Genomic DNA, 21,787 nt, shown 5'->3' with positions numbered 1-21,787 from the left:
ATTATTCCAATACGTTCCTCCGCTGTAAGTTAGGCTGGACTTAAAAAGATCAAGATTTGGACGAGGTATATGCAACTTATGTACATGTCTTATGTTATTAACTGGGAAGTTATTTATAATTGAAGGAGGTGCGTAGAGAGAGAGAGAGCAGTATATTGATAACAAAAACATAATATCAAAACAAGTGAAGGAACAGTAAGGCTAAGAGAGAATTATCGACAAACAATAAAGAGTAGAAACTCTCTTCATACAAAAACACATGTACAAAAAAGCAGAAGCCAGTTCCAGCACTTTCGTTTTGAAAAGATGTTTATTGTAAGCAACTGCCGCAGCAAAAAAAAAAAAAAAAAAAAAAGAAAAAAAAGAGAGACAGAGAGGAGACAGACAGAGACAGACAAAGACAGAGACAGAGAGAGAGAGAGAGAGAGAGAGAGACAGACAGACAGACAGAGATAGGGAAAGAGGCCAGGAAAGAGAAAGGGTGGAAGAAGGAGGAAAAGAATAAAGTAAGAAAGAAATAGAAAGAAAGCAATGAAAAGAAAACTGATACAAACTTCAAATTTCTCCACTGAAATTTATCGAATTCTTACACACACACACACACACACACACACCACACACACACACACACACACACACACAAACATGAGCTAGTATATGTTTGACTTTTTTTTCTGTTTTTACATTGCCCTGTGATGTGTTTGTTATGTACAGTGCTGACAGTAGTGCATGCACTGAGAAATCCCACAAGACAAATATAGCTGTTCACACAACACTGGCATTTTGAGTGACAGTCGTCATGTACACATGGCTTTGGATGGGGTCAGAAGGAATGTGGACTTTTACAAGTAGAGGGCAAGAAGAAATGGGACGCGCATGTTATGTATCAGTGCATGCATATATGATCTTGCAAGAAATGAATCTCTCTCTCTCTCTCTCTCTCTCTCTCTCTATATATATATATATATATATATATTATATATATATATGTATATAGGGGGAAGGGGGGGGGGGGCAAGCTGTCGATGTAAGAGAGACAGAGAGAGCCAGTACAAGCAAGCAGACACGGCAAACGTTAGGTTAACAGAGAGAGAAGTGAACTCTACTGCTAAATAAATCGATAACAACATAATTATCAGCAGAGAATGAACGTATTTAAAATTCATTCATTCATCCACTCCACTGAGAAAAAGAAAAAAAGGAAAAGGCAAACAAAGAAGTACTGTAAGTGTCGCTCTTTTATAAAACAATGGCAGACACGCTGTGCAATAACTGTTACTTCTACAATAAGACACAGGCACACACGTTGTTTGATAACCACTTCCTTTTCGAGTGACACGTTGCTCAACAACTGGTTCTTCTGAAAGATCAAAGGCACACAACTGTGTGTGTGTGTGCCTTTGTCTCACTAGAAGACCAAGAGTTGCTGTACTTGTTTCTTGTTGCACATCCATATCTCCGTGCCAACTTTAAATCTCCTTAAAAAATGAAAATAAATAAAGAAGAGGAGGAAAATACCCAAAGCCAGTCCCCGGACCCCATGTCAGCGGCAGCCTGTCACTTGATGAGACAAGCCAGGATTCGACGGGGCGGAGTGAACGAGCGCCGAGCGTGAAGCACGAGGCGGTTATCCACCAGTATGACGTCACCCTTCTGCCACGTCACGGCCACAGCGACGTCGTTGAACACGGTGTCAAGGTCATTCATGATTTCTGGCGGCATGGAGCTGCCGTCACCCAGGGTAACTGCTTTCTCGGCACAGTTGCGGCTGTCACGCCAACTGTTAACGATAGATACATGAAAGCATACATAGCCTACATAGATACATTCATACATACATACATACATACATATACCTACACACAGACATACATATACATACAAGCATGCATGCATGCATACATGCATACATACATATTGTGCCTCGTGGCTGAAAGATATAGCAAACGTTTATTTTCTTTTCTTTTATTTTTTAATGTGAGTTTTAATGGGTCGGTGGGTCGGGCTTCTATATGCAAGATATACAAGTCAGTGAGACAGACAGACAGACAAGGGTTATTGCTCTGATTTACATTTTGAAGGTATACTGACTGAGTAAGCTAACCCCACACGATATATGTTAGACTAAAAGGACTGAAGCAGGCTTTTTATCACGACCTCTCTGGGCAGCAAAGGCGGACAGTGACTGGATCAGAACATCACTGACCCCAGTCTGTGGTCAGCTAGAACGGAATCCAATCGCTTTTTACACTCACTAACCTGGAGGCAAAGCAATGGCGGAAACGAACCATGTCGTAAGCTCAGTTATCATTTATAAGTATCAATGACTGGAGTGAATCATGTCTTAATCCTTATGACTACTTATATGAGGGAAACGAACCACGTTGTAATCCCAATAACCCCTTGTAAGTATCATTGACAGGATTGAACCAGACCTTAATCCTTGTAAGTATCATTGACAGTATTGAACCAGACCTTAATCCTTGTAAGTATCAGTGACGAGACTGAACTAGATCTTAATCTGTATAACCCATAATAAGTATCAAATACGAGACAACTAGATCTTCATCCCAGTAACCGTTAAGCGTATGAAAGAACGGGGTCACGGCTTCAACCATCTGAGCCTCTGTACTTCTGTGAGCAATGAACACTGTATTGAATCATCTTCTCTCTGTAGTCTCCCTGTAGTCTCTCTCTCTCTCTCTCTCTCTACGCTTGGAACAGTTCCTTCAAATGACGTGTGTGTGTGTGTATGTGTGTGTGTGTGTGCGCGCGCGCTCATGTGAAATAGTGGAAATACGATATTCCTATCGAGCTTGCTTGACTTTGATGTGTATTTCTATGTTGTGTCGTTTACAGTTTTACTTGGATTCTGTAATCACGCACTTCACCGCTCTTCATTTCTGAGAGAAAATAAAGTGATTCTGACACTAATGGCGGAAAGTTTCTTCTTTTTTTCTTAGTGGACTGCAACTCTAACCTTCATCTGTATGTATAAATGGGCTTTTACATGCTTGGCGCTTTTTTTTCATCCCGCCATATAGGCATCCGTACTCGATTTCGGGGGCCACGGTGCGCATGCGGACAATGTTTTTGTTGTCATAATAAACCGAATGCTTATATCGATTGTGGGATCTTTAAAGTGAGCATATGATCTTCTGCATGAACATACACACAAAATATTAATGGGGTTCAGGCAATACCATGTCTGCACATCTGTTGACCTGGAATATCCAACAAATCTCACATCTGTTGACCTGGGAGATGGAACAAATCTCACATCTGTTGACGTAGAATATCGAACAAATCTCACATCTGTTGACCTGGAATATCGAACAAATCTCACATCTGTTGACCTGGGAGATGGAACAAATCTCATCTGTTGACGTAGAATATCGAACAAATCTCACATCTGTTGACCTGGAATATCGAACAAATCTCACATCTGTTGACCTGGGAGATGGAACAAATCTCACATCTGTTGACCTAGAATATCGAACAAATCTCACATCTGTTGACCTGGAATATCGAACAAATCTCACATCTGTTGACCTGGGAGATGGAACAAATCTCACATCTGTTGACCTAGAATATCGAACAAATCTCACATATGTTGACCTGGGAGATCGAACAAATCTCACATATGTTGACCTGGAATATCGAACAAATCTCACATCTGTTGACCTGGGAGATGGAACAAATCTCCACCGTTTACCCACCAGACGCAGTAACCGGGATTCAGACCCAGACCCCTCAGACTGAAAGTCCAACTGTTTAACTGTTGGGCCTGTTCTAGAGGAAGTACAGTGGATGAACCTGACTGACCCTCTGTAAGCGGCGATGACGGAGTTGAACCAGGTCTTCAGCCCCGTCCTCCCCTCCAGGCGCACGGCGGGCAGCGGGGCAGTGACAGTCTTCAGACAGCCGCTGTCCAGCCACGTGACGCTCGTGCCCTGTGACCTGGCCTTGACTTCAGCCTCCGCCCTGTTGCTGGTCTGGAAAGTGGACTGCCAGCCACGTCCGATCGGAGAACTGGGGTCATCGCCGTCTGGCAGGACCCGCGTGTACCTGTGTCCGGTGGTCAGTCCCTCAGTTAGCTCCGTCCATAAATGAATGAACAACGAATCAATCCTATATATACCCATTCGCTTTCATGTAAACATGTGTACATAAGTAGGCACGCATGCATGAATGCACACCACACACATACGCACACGCGCGCATGCAATGGGGGAACTGTAAGCTAATGGTCGGCCGGTAACGAACCTCACTCCGTGTTTCTCCAGCGAGGACATTGTAACGTACCTCAGACACATTGTAACGTACCTCACTCCGTGTTTCTCCAGCGAGGACACATTGTAACGTACCTCAGACACATTGTAACGTACCTCACTCCGTGTTTCTCCAGCGAGGACACATTGTAACGTACCTCACTCCGTGTGTCTCCAACTGGGACACATTGTAACGTACCTCACTCCGTATTTCTCCAGCGAGGACACATTGTAACGTACCTCACTCCGTGTTTCTCCAGCGAGGACACATTGTAACGTACCTCACTCCGTGTGTCTCCAACTGGGACACATTGTAACGTACCTCACTCCGTATTTCTCTAGCGAGGACACATTGTAACGTACCTCACTCCGTGTTTCTCCAGCGAGGATACATTGTAACGTACCTCACTCCGTGTTTCTCCAGCGAGGACATTGTAACGTACCTCATTCCGTGTGTCTCCAGCTGGGACACATTGTAACGTACCTCACTCCGTGTTTCTCCAGCGAGGACACATTGTAACGTACCTCACTCCGTGTTTCTCCAGCGAGGATACATTGTAACGTACCTCACTCCGTGTTTCTCCAGCGAGGACATTGTAACGTACCTCATTCCGTGTGTCTCCAGCTGGGACACATTGTAACGTACCTCACTCCGTGTTTCTCCAGCGAGGACACATTGTAACGTACCTCACTCCGTGTTTCTCCAGCGAGGACACATTGTAACGTACCTCACTCCGTGTTTCTCCAGCGAGGACACATTGTAACGTACCTCACTCCGTGTTTCTCCAGCGAGGACACATTGTAACGTACCTCACTCCGTGTGTCTCCAGCGAGGACACATTGTAACGTACCTCACTCCGTGTTTCTCCAGCGAGGACACATTGTAACGTATCTCACTCCGTGTTTCTCCAGCGAGGATACATTGTAACGTACCTCACTCCGTGTGTCTCCAGCTGGGACACATTGTAACGTACCTCACTCTGTGTGTCTCCAGCTGGGACACATTGTAACGTACCTCACTCCGTGTTTCTCCAGCGAGAACATTGTAACGTACCTCATTCCGTGTGTCTCCAGCTGGAACACATTGTAACGTACCTCACTCCGTGTTTCTCCTGCGAGGATACATTGTAACGTATCTCACTCCGTGTGTCTCCAGCTGGGACACATTGTAACGTACCTCATTCCGTGTTTCTCCAGCGAGGATACATTGTAACGTACCTCATTCCGTGTGTCTCCAGCTGGGACACATTGTAACGTACCTCATTCCGTGTTTCTCCAGCGAGGATACATTGTAACGTACCTCACTCCGTGTTTCTCCAGCGAGCATACATTGTAACGTACCTCACTCCGTGTGTCTCCAGCTGGGACACATTGTAACGTACCTCACTCTGTGTGTCTCCAGCTGGGACACATTGTAACGTACCTCACTCCGTGTTTCTCCAGCGAGGACATTGTAGCGTACCTCATTCCGTGTGTCTCCAGCTGGGACACATTGTAACGTACCTCACTCCGTGTTTCTCCTGCGAGGATACATTGTAACGTACCTCATTCCGTGTGTCTCCAGCTGGGACACATTGTAACGTACCTCATTCCGTGTTTCTCCAGCGAGGATACATTGTAACGTACCTCATTCCGTGTGTCTCCAGCTGGGACACATTGTAACATACCTCATTCCGTGTTTCTCCAGTGAGGATACATTGTAACGTACCTCACTCCGTGTTTCTCCAGCGAGGATACATTGTAACGTACCTCACTCCGTGTTTCTCCAGCTGGGACACATTGTAACGTACCTCACTCCGTGTTTCTCCAGCGAGGACACATTGTAACGTACCTCACTCCGTGTTTCTCCAGCGAGGATACATTGTAACGTACCTCACTCCGTGTTTCTCCAGCGAGGACACATTGTAACGTACCTCACTCCGTGTTTCTCCAGCGAGGACACATTGTAACGTACCTCATTCCGTGTGTCTCCAGCTGGGACACATTGTAACGTACCTCACTCTGTGTGTCTCCAGCTGGGACACATTGTAACGTACCTCACTCCGTGTTTCTCCAGCGAGGATACATTGTAACGTACCTCACTCCGTGTTTCTCCAGCGAGGACACATTGTAACGTACCTCACTCCGTGTTTCTCCAGCGGGGACACATTGTAACGTACCTCATTCCGTGTGTCTCCAGCTGGGACACATTGTAACGTACCTCACTCTGTGTGTCTCCAGCTGGGACACATTGTAACGTACCTCACTCCGTGTTTCTCCAGCGAGGATACATTGTAACGTACCTCACTCCGTGTTTCTCCAGCGAGGACACATTGTAACGTGCCTCACTCCGTGTTTCTCCAGCGGGGACACATTGTAACGTACCTCATTCCGTGTGTCTCCAGCTGGGACACATTGTAACGTACCTCACTCTGTGTGTCTCCAGCTGGGACACATTGTAACGTACCTCACTCCGTGTTTCTCCAGCGAGGATACATTGTAACGTACCTCACTCCGTGTTTCTCCAGCGAGGACACATTGTAACGTACCTCACTCCGTGTGTCTCCAGCTGGGACACATTGTAACATACCTCATTCCGTGTTTCTCCAGTGAGGATACATTGTAACGTACCTCACTCCGTGTTTCTCCAGCGAGGATACATTGTAACGTACCTCACTCCGTGTTTCTCCAGCGAGGACACATTGTAACGTACCTCACTCCGTGTTTCTCCAGCGAGGACACATTGTAACGTACCTCATTCCGTGTGTCTCCAGCTGGGACACATTGTAACGTACCTCACTCTGTGTGTCTCCAGCTGGGACACATTGTAACGTACCTCACTCCGTGTTTCTCCAGCGAGGATACATTGTAACGTACCTCACTCCGTGTTTCTCCAGCGAGGACACATTGTAACGTACCTCACTCCGTGTTTCTCCAGCGGGGACACATTGTAACGTACCTCATTCCGTGTGTCTCCAGCTGGGACACATTGTAACGTACCTCACTCTGTGTGTCTCCAGCTGGGACACATTGTAACGTACCTCACTCCGTGTTTCTCCAGCGAGGATACATTGTAACGTACCTCACTCCGTGTTTCTCCAGCGAGGACACATTGTAACGTGCCTCACTCCGTGTTTCTCCAGCGGGGACACATTGTAACGTACCTCATTCCGTGTGTCTCCAGCTGGGACACATTGTAACGTACCTCACTCTGTGTGTCTCCAGCTGGGACACATTGTAACGTACCTCACTCCGTGTTTCTCCAGCGAGGACACATTGTAACGTACCTCACTCCGTGTTTCTCCAGCGAGGACACATTGTAACGTACCTCACTCCGTGTTTCTCCAGCGAGGACACATTGTAACGTACCTCATTCCGTGTGTCTCCAGCTGGGACACATTGTAACGTACCTCACTCCGTGTTTCTCCTGCGAGGATACATTGTAACGTACCTCATTCCGTGTGTCTCCAGCTGGGACACATTGTAACGTACCTCATTCCGTGTTTCTCCAGCGAGGATACATTGTAACGTACCTCATTCCGTGTGTCTCCAGCTGGGACACATTGTAACATACCTCATTCCGTGTTTCTCCAGTGAGGATACATTGTAACGTACCTCACTCCGTGTTTCTCCAGCGAGGATACATTGTAACGTACCTCACTCCGTGTTTCTCCAGCTGGGACACATTGTAACGTACCTCACTCCGTGTTTCTCCAGCGAGGACACATTGTAACGTACCTCACTCCGTGTTTCTCCAGCGAGGATACATTGTAACGTACCTCACTCCGTGTTTCTCCAGCGAGGACACATTGTAACGTACCTCACTCCGTGTTTCTCCAGCTGGGACACATTGTAACGTACCTCACTCTGTGTGTCTCCAGCTGGGACACATTGTAACGTACCTCACTCCGTGTTTCTCCAGCGAGGATACATTGTAACGTACCTCACTCCGTGTTTCTCCAGCGAGGACACATTGTAACGTACCTCACTCCGTGTTTCTCCAGCGGGGACACATTGTAACGTACCTCATTCCGTGTGTCTCCAGCTGGGACACATTGTAACGTACCTCACTCTGTGTGTCTCCAGCTGGGACACATTGTAACGTACCTCACTCCGTGTTTCTCCAGCGAGGACACATTGTAACGTACCTCATTCCGTGTGTCTCCAGCTGGGACACATTGTAACGTACCTCACTCCGTGTTTCTCCAGCGAGGATACATTGTAACGTACCTCACTCCGTGTTTCTCCAGCAAGGATACATTGTAACGTACCTCACTCCGTGTGTCTCCAGCGAGGACACATTGTAACGTACCTCACTCCGTGTTTCTCCAGCGAGGATACATTGTAACGTACCTCACTCCGTGTTTCTCCAGCTGGGACACATTGTAACGTACCTCACTCCGTGTTTCTCCAGCTGGGACACATTGTAACGTACCTCACTCCGTGTTTCTCCAGCTGGGACACAAAGTAGGGATGCCTTTCCTGCATCTGTCTGTACACCACGTGCGACAGGGCTAGAGGCGTCTGGCCGCCACAGGACGGCTCCACATCACAGTAGAAAAACAAACGTGAGGGAAAGGTAGGCACCTGGAGATAATCAAGATTCAAGATATAATTTCGTTTCACTCTTTTTGTGGTAAACAAAGGAACAAAATAAGAAAACAACAAATAATCGATTTGTGTGATAACAACAATGATGTATTAAATTCAACGTAAAATTATGAAATTGCATACACATGAGCGAAACGTATAAAAATAATAAAAGCATAATATAAATTGACTGGGAACATTACTAAGAAAGTAACGATCAATACCACCTCTTGCATCTGTATCATCTTCGAAAGTGGAACGTGTAAAGCTGGGATTTTGTAATTTCAAACTTATAATCTTTCTGACAGATATTTGCCATCTATATAACTTTTGAAATCGTCAGCAGAAGTTCAGTCGAATTTGAGGACAGGCTACAAAAATTTATAACGTGACCTTGGTCGGACAAAGCACAGAGGGAATCAATTTTTGTCGAAATTATTATACTGAGGAAATGGAATTCATCTCCAGTCACTGACAAGTTGCATTTAGGACATGATCTTTCATCATAATGTATATCATAATGCGTCCAATTTCAGTCGGCAGCTTGTGATTGCTATAATGGAATCTACAAATGCATTAACATAAACAAGATAAATATAAATATTGGTAAACTCTCTCTCTCTCTCTCTCTCTCTTTATATATATATATATATATATATATATATATATATATATATATATATATATATATATATATATGTCGAATATGGCTACATGCTGTATTGGTATTTCAACAAAATTCCTTCTCCCCCACACACAGTCAAATCCACATCGTGCGAGAATTTCTTGAATCCTAATAAATCATGCAGATCAGACGAGACGTTGTTATGTTTATTTATCTATAGTCTGTTCATCCAAGATGATGATATTAGTCTGGTTGGATGAGACCTTTGTCTTGATTTCTCAAGGTTTGGTACACACAGAATGTAACTTTTTAATTGGGGGAATGCGTAAGTTTCATCCCAAACGAACCAATCGAACAAACACATACAAAAAAAGAAACAAAAAGGAAAGGATGTCTTCCTGTTTTGCCATAAACTAAGGAAATCAAACTAATATGTTTAATTTGAAATAAAAAATAATCTAATTCTGTTGAAATTCGTCAAAGAGTCAAGTTTTCGTATTCCCAAATTTCACATCATACAATCTTTTTCTCAAACATATCTAATGCTTCATGAAGAGGTAAATTATCATTATCAATACCATCATCATGATCATCGTCATAATTATCATTCTTATCAAGCCATACATGGCTTTAGTGGCCATATCTCCGATTACCAAATATCACTTTTTTTCTTTCTTTTTTTTTTTTGTTGGGTGTACTGCCAGTTTCCATTTACAATAATAAGGATGTAAATTGTTTATAGCAGTCAACAATCCTTTATTTTTATCTGAAATAATAACTATCATCTACATGATAATGAAATAAAAACATCAAAGGACAGCAGTGTAGTAGTAGTATTAGTGGTAGTAGAGGAGGTTGTGGGTGTGGTGGTAGTAGTAGAATTAGTGGTCGTAATGATGATGATGATGATGATGACCTTGAATTGTACTTTCCAGTTTCGAACCATTTGCTTATATGCTTGAAACACAAACGTAGTACGGATTGTTTGTTATCTGGTTGGTTAGTTGGTAAAATTGTTTAGTCAGAAACTGAAAATAAGAATAACTAATTATTACCTCAAAATGATTTCAAGCTAGACGTGAACAAAGCAACTGAACTGCCATAGCTATGTTGAACGTCAGTCAGGGGCAATCCAGCCACATAGCAATAGGAAGAGAGAAGGGGGTCAGGTATCACACACACACACACACACACACACACACACACACACACACACACACACGTGTATAAACACAGAAAAGACAGTCGCTAAGAATAGCCGGGGATTCCCTCTGCGATGTATAGAAAATATGACCTATCCTACCACCAAACATTGAGAGCAGTAGGTTCATGGATAACAGACCAATGAATGGCCCCTTTTCAGTGACATGGGTCCTCTACCACGCCTGTGCATAAATGCGAGCTTGGCGGTGAAAGGGTTAAGGAAAGAATTCCGGCTGTCTTGTATGTTTCCTGGTTGGTTGCATGAGAGGGCACTCCGAGGGTAATTTTGATAGCCTTACAGTCTACACTTTGAATCTTTCGTAATAGATATTTAGGTGCACTGAGAAATATTTCTTGTGCATAGGCTATCTTAGATCTTACAAGGGCCATGGAAAGATGAATCAATGTTTTTGTATCCATTCTCCATGGTAAGCGGCTTATAATTTTCATAAAATTGATACTTTTTCTTGCCTTTGTTAAAATGTAATCAAAGTGAATGTTCCATGTCAGCTTTGAAGTGAGATAAACACCTAAAAACTTCACCACGTGTTTATAACCAATGACGTCACCAAGTAATTTAAAAATGGGTATGCTAGATGGGTTACCACCTGAATTAAACAACGGCATACGTTTTTTCAGTCGACAAAGATAGGCCATTCTCAAACATATTCATTGTTACCAAGGTTATCAAGATCAGATTGATATAAATGACGTATGTAAATCTGTGCTCTTTGTGGGGCTGACTTTTTTTTTTAGATTGACACCCATCCACATTCATATATCATAAGCATACTGTATTGCTGTACTACTACTACTACTACTACTACTACTACTACTACTCTCTCTGTGTGTGTGTGTGTGTGTGTGTGTGTGTGTGTGTGTGTGTGTGTGTGTGTGTGGTGACTGACCTGGGCCATCTCGTGGTGGGAGAGAGAGAGAGAGTGAGAGAGAGAGAGTGTGTGCGTGTGTGTAGTGACTGTGTGTGTGAGTGTGTGTGTGTGGTGACAATGTGTGGTGACTAACCTGGGCCATCTCGTGGTGGAAGGGTGTGTGTGTGTGTGTGTGTGTGTGTGTGTGTGTGTGTGTGTGTGTGTGTGTGGTGACTCTGTGTGTGTGTGAGTGTGTGTGTGTGGTGACTGACCTGGACCATCTCGTGGTGGGAGAGAGAGAGAGAAAGGGAGAGAGAGAGATAAAGAGAGTGTGTGCGTGTGTGTGAGTGGTGACTGTGTGTGTGAGTGTGTGTGTGGTGACAATGTGTGGTGACTGACATGGGCCATCTCGTGGTGGAAGGATGTGTGTGTATGTGTGTGTGTGTGCTTGTGAGTGTGTGTGTGTGTGTGTGTGTGTGTGTGTGTGTGTGTGTGTGTGTGTGTGGTGACTCTGTGTGTGTGAGTGTGTGTGTGTGGTGACTCTGTGTGTGTGTGTGTGTGGTGACTGTGTGTGTGTGTGTGTGTGTGTGTGTGTGGTGACTGTGTGTGTGTGTGTGTGTGTGTGTGTGTGGTGACTGTGTGTGTGTGTGTGTGTGTGTGTGTGTGTGTGGTGACTGTGTGTGTGTGTGTGTGTGTGTGTGTGTGTGTGTGTGTGTGTGTGGTGACTGTGTGTGTGTGTGTGTGTGTGTGTGTGTGTGGTGACTGTGTGTGTGTGTGTGTGGTGACTCTGTGTGAGTGTCTCTGTGTATGTTTGGTGACTCTGGTGTGTGTGTGTGTGTGTGTGTGTGTGTGTGTAGTGACTCTGTGTGAGTTTGTGTGTGTGTGTGTGTGGTGACTCTGTGTGTGTGTGTGTGTGTGTGGTGACTCTGTGTGTGTGTGTGTGTGTGTGTGTGTGGTGACTGACCTGGGCCATTTCGTGGTGGAAGGGAATCAGCTGGTCGGGGGGGGCCTCGTTGGCTGTGAACACATTGCCAGTCACCACCGTCCTGGGCGCTGCCCCGCCCACATAGTCCAGCGCTTCTCCCCCGAAGGCCTGGTCACGGTATTGTTATGTGAGGAGGAGTTGTAGAGAAGTAGCATTAGTAATAGTGGTAATAGTAGTCGTAGTCATAGTAGTAGTAGTAGTAGTACAAGCAGCAGCAGCAGCAGCAGCAGGACCAGCAATTGTAGTGGTATCAGGAGGAGGAAAAGCTGCAGCAGCAGTAGCAGTAGTATCCTCATCACCATCATTATAAGTTGTTACTGTTGTTGCTATCACTATTGTTATTGTCATTCTTGTTATGACCATTATCTTGTTGTTTTTATAATAACTACGGTCGACTACCGTTATGTTGTTTTTGTTCCTGTTGATATTTTTATGATAACTACGGTCGACTGCCGTTATGTTTTTGTTCCTGTTGATATTGTTGTTAAGTCCGAAAAGACGAAAAACGAAACAATGTGAAATTACACTGTTTTACTTGTGGTCAGGGAAACGGATCACAATTTTCATCTGTGACATGACTGAGTATCTAGTGCTGACACACCCGGGGCTGGCCTTCTTGGTCAACTGGGCTTCAGTGGCGTGACTGAAGATTGTTTCCGTGAATTAAAAAGTCACACACAAGTAGCAGCAGAGATAAAGAGTGCTGTTGTGTTTTAAGGCAACTATATCTAGCATTCCATTATAAAAACTTAAACCCGCTGGTGTAACACAGTGTAGAGCACGGAGGCGGGGAGAAATGTGATCAGAACGTGGGACTCTGAGAGTCAGACGGGCAGCATTGTTTTGAAGTTTTTGAATTTGCTGAAGATTATGTGGTCAGCTAGTGAGAAGAGAATTATAGTAATTGATTCTTGACAGCACAAAAGCAGAAATAAGAGAAATAAGAAATATAAATTATCTGGAGGTTGTTGGGATATATATTCTAATTTTCATAATAGTTAAATACGTACAACTGAAACGTTTACAGAAGCAGGCTGGTGTTTGGTACGAAAATAACATAGAGTAGTAAAATACTGTTAACAAGTTGCTCAAAGAATGAAACACCAGCAACATCAGTTACGTACCTTGACGAAAGCGTCGAAGTCTCGCGGGTCCTTCAGAGGAAATCCACGGAACACAATGGCGCCATACTCCACCAATATCTCTTCAAAGTCATCTGTGTGGCTTTCCACCTTCACAATGAAATAAAATAAATAAATGAGTGTGAATATTCAGTAAAACTAGTTCACAGTCAGATCGAGAGACAATAAGACAAACAGACAAACAGAAAAACAGACAAGCCTAATAGCAATTCCTTCATAGTCCCATTACTGACCTGTAAAATACAAATTAGGGAACTGTTGATAATGCATGGCAGCGTCTCTCTCTCTCTCTCTCTCTCTCTCTCTCTCTCTCTCTCTATATATATATATATATATATATATATATATATAGGCATCCTTCAGTCTCGGAAGACTATGGAGTTGCGCTCTAGGTGTTTATTCTGGTACAGCGTCAGGTGTGGCTGGCCAGTCCGACGCGGGAATGACAGTACCTGTGGCAGAGGGCACAGATGAAGTCTGACGCTGGTCTGTCTGCCTGGGCTGCAGTCTTTCTTCTCATTCTCTTTTCCTCGTGCTGCTGAGCGAGTGTCTCTTCGAACTTGGAAAGACCTTTCTGCACAGTCTGTCTCCAGGCTGACCGTTCGAGGGCTGTTGCTTCCCAGTTGTTCTGGTCGATGTTCAAGGCTTTTAGGTCCCTCTTGCACACGTCTTTGAATCGCAGCTGTGGTCTGCCTGTGGGACTTTTTCCCTGCACAAGTTCTCCGTAGAGGAGGTCTGTAGGGATCCGTCCGTCGTCCATGCGCACGACATGGCCGAGCCAGCGCATACGTCTCTGTTTCAGCAGCGTGTACATGCTGGTGCATCCAGCTCTTTCCAGGACAGTGTTGTTTATGACCTTGTCCTGCCAGGTGATGTTCAGAACGCGTCGGAGGCTACGCATGTGAAAAACATTGAGCTTTCGCTCTTGTCGGGCACGCAAAGTCCAGGACTCGCTGCCATACAGGAGGGTGCTCACGACGCAGGCTCTGTAGATCTGGATCTTTGTGTGCTCAGCCAGCTTGCTGTTGTTCCATGCTTTCTTTGTCAGTCTGGTCATGGTGGTAGCCGCCTTGCCGATGCGCCTGTTGAGCTCTGCGTCAAGTGAGAGGGTGTCTGAGATAGTTGAGCCCAGACAAACGAAGTCGTGGACGACATCCAGTTCATGGTCATTGATGCTGATGGCTCGGGGAGAGTCAACATCTTGTCCCATGACCTGTGTTTTCTTCAAGCTAATGGTAAGCCCGACGTCTTGGCAGGCATCGCTGAAGCGAGTCATGAGCTGCTGTAGGTCCTCGGCTCTTAGTCTGGAGAGGTTGAAGAGCTTTCCATCTGTCCTGGTTCGGAGGTAAATACCTTCAGCTGCAGGACCAAATGCGTGTTTCTGCATCACAGCAAAGAAGATTCCAAACAGGGTGGGAGCCAGGACGCAACCCTGTTTCACTCCACTCCGTATGTTGAAGGCAGCTGATGTTGAGCCGTCAAAGACGACGGTGCCTTTCATGTCTTCATGGAAGGATCTGATGATGCTGAGAAGTTTGGGTGGACATCCGATCTTGGGAAGGATCTTGAAGAGGCCATCCCTACTGACCAGATCGAAAGCCTTTGTGAGGTCTATGAAGGCAACGAAGAGTGGCTGCCTTTGCTCCCTACATTTCTCCTGAAGTTGTTTGAGAGAGAAGATCATGTCTATAGTGGATCTGTTGCACGGAAACTGCACTGCGATTCAGGGTAGACTTGCTCTGCAAGTACTTGGAGCCTCTTCAGTACTACTCGTTCAAAGACTTTCCCAACGATGCTGAGGAGGGATATGCCGCGATAATTATTGCAATCGCTTCTGTCACCTTTGCTTTTGTACAGAGTGACGACGTTAGCATCCCTCATGTCTTGTGGTACTTCGCCTTCACTTCAACAGAGGCAGATGATTTCATACAACTCGTTGATGAGTGTCTCTTTGCAGCACTTCAGTACTTCGGCGGGAATACCGTCTTTTCCTGGTGCTTTGCCAGAGGCAAGAGAGTCCAGGGCTTCCCTGAGTTCATCTATGGTTGGTTCTCTGTCAAGCTCTTCCAGCTCTAGTAAGCACTCTATGGCATTCAGGGCATCTTCTGTGACTACATTTTCCCTTACATATAGCTCAGTGTGGTGTTCTACCCAGCGCTCCATCTGTTGTTCTCTGTCTTGAATCACCTCCCCTGTAGCTGATTTCAAAGGGGCAGTTTTCTTTTGCGTTGGGCCCAATGCCTGCTTGATGCCGTCATACATCGCCTTAATGTTGCCTGTGTTACCTGCGATCTGAATCTTGGAGCAGAGCTGAAGCCAACAGTCGTTGGCACATTGCCTGGCACACTGCTGGACTTTGCTGCAAGCAGCATGGAGAACCTGGAGGCTCTGCTCACTGGGATTGGTTTTGTATGCCGTCAAGGCGTTTCTCTTGGCCTCGATGACTGGTGTCATTTCTTCTGAGTGGGCTTCGAACCAATCAGCTGACTTGCTGGTCTTTTTGCCAAAGGTGGACATGGCGGCGTTACACCAAAGAGAGGTCAGTGTCACAATCGGCGCTCTGGTAGCTGCGAGTGATCTTGATGCTAAAAAGGTTGACACGTCTGGTGAGGATCAGGTCGAGCTGATGCTAGTGTTTGGATCGCGGGTGTCTCCAGGAGACTCGATGCTGAGGCTTCGTGTTGAAGAAGGTGTTACTGATGCACAACCCATGATGACAGCAGAGCTCTTGCAGGCGCTGGCCATTCTCGTTCATTTTCCCAGTGCCGAACTGACCCAAGCAGGTGGGCCAGGAGTTGTGATCGACACCTACTCTGGCGTTGAAATCGCCAGCGATGAACAATAGTTCTCTGTCAGGAATTGACCTTATAGCAGCACTGAGGTCGTCATAAAACTTGTCTTTTGCTTCTGCTGTGGATGCCAAAGTTGGTGCATAGGCACTGATTAGACTGACTGGTCCTGAGGATGTTTGGAGTCGGAGAGACAGGATTCGCTCTGTTCCTTCTGCTGGTGGGGTTATGGACCCCAATAATCTGTTTCTAACTGCGAATCCCACGCCGTGTTCTCTGACCTCGTCTGATGGTTTGCCCTGCCAGAACAGGGTGAAGTCTCTCTCCCTCACAGATCCTGTTTCTGGGAGCCTGGTTTCTTGAAGGGCGACGATGTCCATCTGCAGTCTGCTCAGTTCTCTGTCGATGACGGCTGTCTTGCGAGCATCATTTACTTCCTGCAGGTCGTCAGAAAACCCTGGTGTCATTGTCCTTACTTTCCACGTGCCCAATTTCAGGGCGGGAGTTTTCATTTTTCTGTTGCCTGGTGCACAGTTGTCGATCCGCTTGTCGGTTTTCACCCTAAACCCCACGCTCCCAGTGAGGCTAACGGACCGTGGCGGGGCAACACCTTACTGGCTGGGGACTGCCCAGCTGAAGGCCCAGTGAGATGCGATGACCTCTCCCACCGTCGGAAGCAGCCCCTGGCGTCTGACTCTACGCCAATTGAGTATGCAGACTTATAACCGGTAGACTGCTACTTCCCGTGTTTTGTCGACGCTGCAAAGCGAAGCTGGAGTGACCTCTCCAGAGCGCAAAGCCTGGGTAAGTAAGTATGGAGGGCAAGCTGTTACCCATGCAGCAGACCCCCCCCCCCCCCCCCCCCCGCCCCCCACTCTCCACGTCGCTGGAATGGTCCAGTGGAAAGGCAAGCACCAATACACATGGTTCCAGTGCCGTCGCAGGAGTTGCCAGAACGTTGCTGTATACAGCCTCGGACTGCCTTGGGGACTCCGGCTCCGGAATTTTCCTCAGGGTTGACTCCCGAAGCCTTTCCTATGAGTGGGTATGGCCGCAAGGCAGCGGAGGTTTGAAATCAGTGTTTTCCTTCTCTTAGATGAGCTGTCTTCCCAGACTGATGCACCCCATTTACCCAAAGCACTGGTTTTCAGGCGCCAGGTATATATAAATATAAATATTTTATGTGTGTGTGTGTGTATTTACAAAAACATCAATAAATAAAACATACCCCGGTTATCAAATCAGTTTTCCGGCTCTGGTCACTTATGGCCTGTATGGCGACATGACCACTCAGCACATGATGCCCGCTCAGAAAACAAACTCTGTCTAACATACCCACACTGACGGAGAAGTTGCAGAATGATCATATGGTCCAAACATCATGAACATAAAAAATCGAAATAGGTACAACCTGCTGTGGTATAACACTCGATCGTCAGACCTTGTGTCTAGAAAATAAACGGAATGACTATTGGTTCAATCAAGCTCCTATCTTCTCCAAAACAGATGTCATAATACGTACACATTTATTTAAACAGAAACCGGTTACTGTTTCGTGCATGGCATATACAATCTTCCCCAAACAGAAATAGTGTATGGACACATTGTACTGCTAACAAAAGCTTCACAAACAACGGCCCGCTGCACCAAGCAGGACTGTCCGTACCCACTCCAGTGCCGACGACACGTTTCCCAATCTGCTGGCACCCACAACCAGAGGAAACGGTTTGCCGTGGAATTTCTTCTGCTCGGGTATGCGCAACTCTGACACTTGCTGGTTCGTGATCTTTCCCACAGTTTGGCTTCCTCTGCGGTTTTCTGGCATGATGATAGCACCGTTACCACGTGACGTATTCTGCAAAGAAACCAGGTGAAAGAAACGACCTAATATTGAAAGTCGATAATTTTTTCTTTTGCAACAAATATTTTTTTACACACACACACACACACACACACACACACACACACACAAATACTGCGCGCGCAACGAAAAAATCATGCCATACAAATGGAGCTAGGATCATCTAAGCTATCTGATGCATACATCATGTTGAGTATTCCTACACAGATACATGCATAAAGAGACAGACGGACTCCTCTCTCTCTCTCTCTCACACACACACACACACACACACACACACACACACACACACATATATATATATATATATATATATATATATATACATACATATATATATATAACAAGATAAAACCTGGTCTTGCTGGCACCACACCATGAAAATCATTCGACAGGGGTAGATTCTCGGAACAGAATAAATACATGATATATATATATATATATATATAACCACCCCCAAACCGGTAAATAAACCCCAAAGAAAATAATTGTCCTATTTTTACTTTGAAATTTTCGTCCTTAAGGCTTCATCAGGAGAGCGTCTTGTCTGTGACGCAAAAAAATAGGACACTTATTTTCTGGGGAGCATGCATACAGTCTTGTATTGTTGCATTTCACGCCACACTATCAAATCCCAACACGTTACGTTACGTCAAGTGATGTAACTCAACATAACGTAACGTAACGTAACGCAATAAAAGCAAACGAACGGACGCCTCAGCAATTTCATTCACATCTTGAATCTCTGCCATTTTACTTAAAACGGAAAGATGACTTACCTCACTGGTGATTAAAATGGACAGAAGCAAGAAAAGTACTGTCGATGACAGCAGGTGAACTTTTTTAGGTCAAGTTGTCCCCTTGCCGTGATCCGTGCAGTCACAGGTCAATCAAGTACCGACTTATATAGCAATCTGTTCTCACTCATTTGCATTTGAAGGACTCATCTTATCACTCTCCAGTCTCTTCCTCCATCTCCCCTTTATCTGTCCTCACAGGAACAGCCAATCAAATCCCGGCACACACTGCTACAAGTTTTCATCTCAATGGCGGCAAGCTGTCAACATCGGCCTGCCAGGTCCACTGTGTGCCGTGCTCGCCAAACGTGACTGCAGGAGAGAGAGAGAGAGAGACTCGGCTCTCTCTCTCTCTCTCTCTCCCCCCTCCCCCCCCCCCCCCCCCCCGCCCCCCTCTCTCTGTCTGTTTCTCCCTTCTGAAGAAATATACATATCCATTTCTGTTTAGATTTTGTTTATTGATTACATCGATTGATAAAAAAAAACCCAAACCTATGTGCAGTCTAGCTTTGTATCCATGTATAGCACTTCAACTTCAACTGAAACACTTGTATCCTAATTGCTGTTGTATCTGGTTGTGCTTGGTGTGTTGTAGGCATGTTAAACTCTGTTATCGCCCCCTGTTCATGTGGGGCTATTGCCTTAAATGAATAAATCATCTGAATCTGAGTCTCTCTCTCTCTCTCTCTCTTGTATTGCTGCTGGGAAAAAACAAAGACAGGAAAGTGCCTAACACTGCTGAGGCTCGCCGAGCAGGCATTGAAAAGGTACACCCCACGTTAAATAAGATTTTCGGCAGAGTAGGGACACCGTTTCTGCACAAAGTCACGTGCTGTCTGGAGTGTTTGTTTGACGGTTTTATTCTGCTTGGCTGTTATCCCACTCCCTATCTGCATGGACGTATAGACGAATCCTGGTCCTGACAGCAATACAAACTGAAAGCATGAAATGCACACCGCTATGGACAGACGATTTGTTCAGATATTGGACGAGCTACGACTGCATCCCGCAAGTCTGTGAGAAAATAGAAACCACCTTTGGAAACCTCCAAAGAAGTATAACACAACTGATGTCAGAGGTGCAAAGCTACAAAACGACGTACATAAACACAGCAACGAGATACGTTGTATGCAGGAAGACAAGGTCAGTGTTCATCAACGGCTGGACAGGATGGAACAAGAAATAAACACTCGAGATGAACTCAAGAGAAAACATTCTTTAGCTGATAGGTGTTCGTCAGGCAGATCTGGAAAGCAACAGAAAAAGTGCAGAAACAGCTGTTGACATTTTAAATCGTTTCTCATCCTCTGGCTGTTGGCGTCTGTCAGACATTGAGAAGGTGTATCGCATCGGCAGCTACAGACAGCACTCCTCACAGCCACGATGGACATTCTGGGTGATAACTACTTCAGAAACCTCCTCAGAAGAGAGAACATGTGAATCGCCGCGAACCTGACAACACGTCAGAGACAGGAGCTACGACACCACCATCAGCAGGTAAAGATTCCCTGCTTCAAGAAAGCTAGATTGTATGTCCAAGACAAACACTCACATCCAAATACTGATCACTTTAACGACTGACCCAGACAGCAGAACAGAAACGAAAATGGGGGCACAGACTGATATCGCCTATTCAACTCAAAGTAAACGAATTTTAAGAATCAGCGAACAGCATCTGGTACCAGGTATGATGACCACTGAAGAAACAGGTAGTTGAGTACATCCAGGAAGCAGGAGACTGACAACAGGCAGCAATGCAACTACAGGTTAACAGGGTCAGCAGTGTGATGAATGCTATGGACGTCCAACAGCAGCAAGATGGCCTGGCTGATAACGCGGATAACGAAGAAGGGTTTCCACCCTGCACCCCTGCCACCCTGAGAGATGACGCAACCCATGTGGACCACGGAGACGGCCCTTCAACACAAAGCAGCGTGACCTCCGACACCAATGCCAACACGTTACGTGTGCCTGGGATTCCCCTTCCCTTGGCTGCACGGAGAAATCGCCCCGTGTGACTCCCGTGGAAAACGAACGGCAGAGGCGCCGTGGAAGTGTGGCAGGCGGAAAAAGACTGGTGAACACACGATCACAATCTGTGTCACTTGAAAGACAGTCTTCCCTTCCCAACAGCTGGATAAGAAACAACAAACAGAACAAACGGGCTTGTTCCCGGAAAGTTACCACCTCGAAATTTCTTTGTGGAAAATGATGGTATGGCCCTGATCCAAACACTGGCATTTCAAAAGACTCTCAGTTTTCAATGATTTCACATAACGTGGAAGATATATTGTCTAACTGAAAGATACTAGTTTCTTCTCCTTTATTTCAAAGTTTAACTTCATTTCTCTGTTAGAAACATTCATAGAGTCCTTCACGTATTCTGTATTCACATCACATACATGTTATGTTGCTCCAGCGATAAAGCTCTCACATCGGGGAAGAAGGAGTGGGGGAGTCATTGCACTAGTAAACAATGAGTATGTACCTTTCCTTAAAGATATTTCGAACAAAGTACTATAATACAATTGTTTTTCAAGCAGATAAAGAATTTTTTGGGGGTGGGGGCTGGCTAGTGTTTCTATTCTTAGCATTTACATAAATCCTAGTAACAGTCCATTTTGCAAGACAAGTGAGGCAGACAATGGGATTTCTATACTAGAACAGTGTCTACCT

At 45.4% G+C, this 21,787-nt stretch overlaps 1 protein-coding gene across 1 annotated transcript; it reads right to left on the bottom strand.

Annotated features, from left to right (window-relative positions):
- Nucleotides 1–1,553: 1,553 nt before the first annotated feature.
- LOC143289486 (uncharacterized) lies at nt 1,554–19,173 on the bottom strand. The gene is made up of 7 exons (XM_076598470.1): nt 19,094–19,173; nt 18,120–18,308; nt 13,647–13,754; nt 12,502–12,630; nt 8,686–8,837; nt 3,826–4,068; nt 1,554–1,780 (listed from the first exon to the last, which is right to left on the bottom strand). Exons 2-7 carry the CDS (start codon nt 18,276–18,278, stop codon nt 1,558–1,560), a joined length of 1,014 nt encoding a protein of 337 aa, XP_076454585.1. The 5' UTR covers nt 18,279–18,308; nt 19,094–19,173; the 3' UTR covers nt 1,554–1,557.
- Between the last annotated feature and the right edge of the window lie 2,614 nt (nt 19,174–21,787).

The sequence above is a fragment of the Babylonia areolata genome, chromosome 14, assembly GCF_041734735.1.
Source record: "Babylonia areolata isolate BAREFJ2019XMU chromosome 14, ASM4173473v1, whole genome shotgun sequence".
NCBI lineage: Eukaryota > Metazoa > Mollusca > Gastropoda > Neogastropoda > Buccinidae > Babylonia > Babylonia areolata.
This window is presented reverse-complemented; position numbering and strand designations above follow the sequence as displayed.